This window comes from Chanos chanos, chromosome 13 (assembly GCF_902362185.1).
Source record: "Chanos chanos chromosome 13, fChaCha1.1, whole genome shotgun sequence".
Taxonomy (NCBI): Eukaryota; Metazoa; Chordata; class Actinopteri; order Gonorynchiformes; family Chanidae; genus Chanos; species Chanos chanos.
This window is the reverse complement of record NC_044507.1, coordinates 11,374,544-11,379,543: the sequence shown is the minus strand read 5'-3', so window position 1 is coordinate 11,379,543 and position 5,000 is coordinate 11,374,544. Positions and strand designations below refer to the sequence as shown.

Here is a 5,000-nt window from a genome sequence, read left to right as displayed (position 1 = left end):
GCTGAAAAATGTGAAGTATTTCAGGCTTAATTTGGACAGTGTGTCTGTGCAAACTTGTGTTTTTCTTTTCTTTTTTTTTGAGATGGAGGAGTGCTCACCTCACTCTCTGCTTATGTAGCTGCTCCCAGATAAGAGAGCCCAGGTCTCTCTTCAGCTGAGGAAGACAAGGGGCCATAGAACCAGATATGTCCAGCAAAATACACACAGCTTTCTCCAGCACTGTCCCAAACACACACCTGCTGCCTGTGATTAACACAAAGATATGGTTTAACGATCATTTCATCCAGGAGAAACTCCACACATTTAATATATTTGGCTGAGTGAACCCAACGCGTGATACCAATTTAGCATTAAACCAGAAGACTTGCGGATTTCTAATTTGATGCTGTTGGTTTTAAATGGGGTCAAAAAGTTTAGGGGATTTGCATAGAATGGCTGTGTTTGCCGTGTCTGTGACGTGAGAAAGATTTTTCCAAACAACAGAGCGAAGAATGACTGTTTAACTGTTGTCTGACACAGCACAACACCCAACACCCACAGATACATGTGACATGTATTTAAAGACACACACATTTTCCACTCCCAAGCTGTACATCAGGTTAATGAACTGGGATGTGTGTAAGTGTAAGGTGTGTGAATAGAGAGAGAGAGACAGAGAGAGAGGGAGAGAGAGAGAGAGAGCGAGAGAGAGAGAACACTTGCCATCTAACTCATTTCTTGCAAAAACCAGCAGGATTTCCACTAGATGGATTGTACCAACAATGTAATATGGCATCTATTGTGATTTTATTAGTTCCTACAAGTAACTCAATTTGTCCTGCACAGACACAGAGGTACGCAGGTAAGTTTTAAACCATAATTTAATGAAATAAATGGAATGAAACCTTTCAGCAGCCACTGCATCCTCTGACAGTATCTACGGAGCAGTCTGTCTGTTTCTGTGAGGTACTGCCTCAGTTCTCCACAGCTCAGCCGCAAGTGACAAACTCTTCCCTGAAAGTTACCCCAACAACAGAAAGACCAAAGTATTTACAATTAACAGTTACATTAGTCCAGAATTACTGACCGAACTCGTTCAGGTATAAGACGTGAAGAAGGCACACATGGTATATTTGTCCATTCATAGCCAACAATCTCTTATGTTCTGGTCTGTAAGGCCAGAACCCACAATCACCCACTGTTTCTGCTTGCTCTCAATCATATACACATGTTAAACAATACATAAGTGTATTCTCTTCTTATATGTCTGTTACAAGATATACGTGTCATTGGTGCACATTAGTGGCACTGTATGTCTGTCGGTGACTAAGCCTTTACATTGAGCTGGACACTGGGGAAGATGCAGCAGTACTGGGCAGAGACTGTTTTGCGGATGGCTGGTACCAGCGTCTTCTGATGGGTACATTCAGGTCCAGACACCAGCTTGTGTAAGTCCAACTTTAGTTTATTAATACCGAACCGCTTCAGCCACTGCACACAAACACGGCAAAAGAAACAGTTCAAAGGTGAGAGAACAACAAGAAGTAATAAACTGACCAGATGTGACTGATATTTGTCATGAAAAAAGAAAGACAGCCTATGGACTGGACCCGTTTAGTAGAGCATATCTCTTCTGTCTTGGGAAGTTTGAGAGGGGTGATCAACTTCCAGACACTCTTTGGTTTGGAGTAAGTCTTAAAGACCATCCCTATCAAATAAACCAAAAAATAAATAAAAAAAAGGAATGAAAACATGACAATACATTCAGATTAAATATCAAAACAAATGACCTCTGTAAGACTCCAGACAAATGAATGCCTATGGTGGCATAAGGAGTATATTATAATACTCACCCAGTTGCCCATCCTCCATGTAAAAGACAGACTGAGACACTTTGACTCCCCTCTGTTTGGAGAGGGAGACAGAATCCACTGGTCCCCATCCGTGCACTGGCCGTGCTGAAAACAGAAAGGACAGAAATAAACAAGCAGTTGGTCCATTCACTAAAGGTTAAAAGTGGGCATTCACCAGTTCATTCATTCATCTGTTCCAAATATGTGCAGATGAGTGTTACCAGGCAGCAGTCTGTCAACCTGAGCTGAACTGCTCAGCTTGTTTTTGTTTAGGACAGAAACAGTAATAAAATCCTTTATTTAGCACACAGAGGTGAGCAATAACAACCTCCTCTCTAATGCCAACGCTTTACATGCAATCAAAGCGGGGGGGGGGGGGGACAAAAATGAAAAACAGATGCAAAGTATTTTTGGGACTCTGAAGCACTCCGAAGACTACTAACTTGACCTTTATTTACAGTGACTGATGATGATGATGATGATGAGGATGAGGATGAGGATGATGATGATGATGTGGAATTACACACCTGGAGGAATGTTTGCCTTGGCACTGTTGGGTCTCCATGTTTTTGCTGCCTGTGGTGACTGACTCTTTTCTTTAAGTAACTGTGTCCAGAGAATGATTCTACTGTCAGTGATCATATGTGTGTCACAGTCAAGGTTCATTGACAGTAAGGAAATGAAAGTGTCAGGTTTTCTGTATACTTCTGTATATCTGGTAGTTCCTTTGATTGGGAGCCTATAAATAAAATTATCCTACCGACCAATGCAGGTTTAAACACGGTTTCAACTGCTGCAACATTTTTCATTTTATACACGCGTATTATTTGTAAACTTATTTAACCATAAACACTGTAATATTCTCTGGAGCAGAAAAATCTTCATTTGTAGAATAAAACCTGTGGAACACCACTCCAAAGGAAAAAAAAACCAATAACCAACCAAGTAAGACTGTATTTGGTATCGGGTAAGAGCAGCATTTCTGACAGGTTACTGTGACACTGACCAATCTGGCTTGAGTGAGTGTCGTGTGTCGGGGAGGGGGCAGTCTCTCCCTGCGTCCCCTGGACTGAGTGCTCAGGGCTAAGACACTTTCTGTTGGAGAGAGGCTCTCTTCTGGAGCACTGCCTCTACATCGCTGGGTCAAAGAGTCCACCAACAAAGAGGCCTACAGAGCAAATACAGACACAGACACACACAACATTGAAGAGTCAGTCCTGGAGTGGGTTCTCTCTCTGAATGCTCTTACAAGCACAGTAAAAAATATATACCACACGTTAAGGACTCCAAATCATGTTATGTAATGTTGAACCGCTGCCAATATGTGCAGCAGCTAATTTAGCAAACAGCATTCAGACAATAGCTCACTCTTCCACGCTAAAAATCCTCACATTTAATTCCGAACCCAACGACTGTTCCAAGAGCTCCAAGCAGTCTAAATTAACAATGAACGTTAACTGAGGACACTTGTCCTTAATTGTTCTTTTAAGCCTTGAATTTGTTTTGTTTTGGATGACTAATTAAAAAAACAGTATTATAAATGACATTTTCATGGACTTTCTGTCGGGAGTATAATCTGTACAATTAATTAAACAAACAATAAACAGAATGTCTAAAGTAGATGCTGTATATGCATAGCTCTCTCTAAATATCTGCACAATATCTGGACGGGTCATGTCAGTTCTGCTTTCTCTCTCTCTCTCTCTCTCTCTTGCTCTCTGTGAGAAAGATAATCACTTACCTTCTCCCAGTAATTAACAGCCTTTTCCATTTCATCAATTAAAATTCTAATGTCATCACTCTCTATGATACCTGTGAAGAGAGATGACAGGCTACAGAGCGAACATTTTACCTTTCCAATTGTCCAAATGTCATCATCATCAATCAGACACCATTCACTTACATAATCATACACTATATCGAGAAGAAATGCTTATAAAACTTCAACCAGCTCTGACTGTAAAGAAATTTTCAATGTATTAAACAGTTTTGGTCTGTTTTTATAGTTTGTGTGAGAAGAATGACAGGTTTGGGACACTGCTTTGAGAAGTAAGCTAAGTTGTATCTTTGATATAGGTACGGTTTGGACAACTGCTCTTTCCTTAAACCCAGAGGTATCTGAGTGCAACTCTAGCTCTTATTAGGGTACTACGCTAAACCACCATCAAGGTTTTTTTTTTTTTCATGTCAACAATCAATGTTTTAAACCCAGAGCAGCAATGGATGAGAGTTTGTATCAACTTAATGAGAACAAAAATTCCGTTATCAAGGATCATTTCCCCAACTGTGCCCACAATTTATCCAATGAGTCCATTTGCAATCTAAATCTACTGCAGCTGAAAGAGCTGTGCATGTCTATGTGAATTTGTGTCGCATCACTGGTACCTAAGTGTGACCTTTGACCTTTCCAACACATATGTGAAAACTCTGACACCTCTGATATCCATTCATGAACTTCGACATCTCCAGTAAGCGCGTCTGTCATCTGCAGTGTCTGCATGTCATCTATGACAACTGTGGTGCTCAAAGGGACCACAGATGACCTCCCTGCTGTGACCTCTGACCACGTGGGTGTTGTTTGGAGTACCTGTCGTGCTGACCCAGTGAAATCGTCCGTTGCCAGCATGTGCCAGCTGATGCAGTGCTGTGGCATTGTCAGCCGGCGTGGCATAGCATGGCAGAGGGCAGCTGGGCATGTCCTCGCCTGTAAACAGGCACACGTGAAGTTTCTGGCGTCTGACGCTGCACCTCTCAGAAATGTATTCAGCCGCGACAGCCTGACGGCACACGCAGAGAACGACCCGTTACCATGACAACCTGACAACTACACTCATTCAGAACAACAAAGCAGGGCTCAAAGGTGAAACAAACCAAGTGTAACACTAATTAATAGCTGCTGCATTTTTGCAGGAATTCTCCTCTGAAGGCTACGCAGTTACCAGTGAAAACCAGCAGAGGGAGCCAGATTAGGACTGGTTTGACTACACAATTATAGGTATCCATTGTCAACCTATTCCTGCTCCTGATATTCTGTTTACTAAATGACACTGACTGGGCATAATGTGTGTAACAGGAACCTGGAAATCGACTTTTCCTGCGCATTTTTCCCCATCCCTCATTTAGCACAGTATATTTCACACATTCAGCCTCTCCTTCGTGACCTGACTA

At 41.8% G+C, this 5,000-nt stretch overlaps 1 protein-coding gene across 1 annotated transcript in view; it reads right to left on the bottom strand.

Moving 5' to 3' along the window:
* vwa3a (von Willebrand factor A domain containing 3A) overlaps nt 1–5,000 on the bottom strand; it is a 17,246-nt gene that overhangs the window by 2,528 nt on the left and 9,718 nt on the right. The window contains exons 17-25 of the mRNA XM_030789667.1: nt 4,420–4,609; nt 3,574–3,644; nt 2,839–3,000; nt 2,360–2,438; nt 1,833–1,937; nt 1,590–1,687; nt 1,318–1,470; nt 885–993; nt 99–243 (exon numbers count right to left, since the gene is read on the bottom strand). Of these exons, the coding sequence (XP_030645527.1) occupies nt 99–243; nt 885–993; nt 1,318–1,470; nt 1,590–1,687; nt 1,833–1,937; nt 2,360–2,438; nt 2,839–3,000; nt 3,574–3,644; nt 4,420–4,609 (1,112 nt within the window). The remainder of the gene's footprint in view (nt 1–98; nt 244–884; nt 994–1,317; nt 1,471–1,589; nt 1,688–1,832; nt 1,938–2,359; nt 2,439–2,838; nt 3,001–3,573; nt 3,645–4,419; nt 4,610–5,000) is intronic.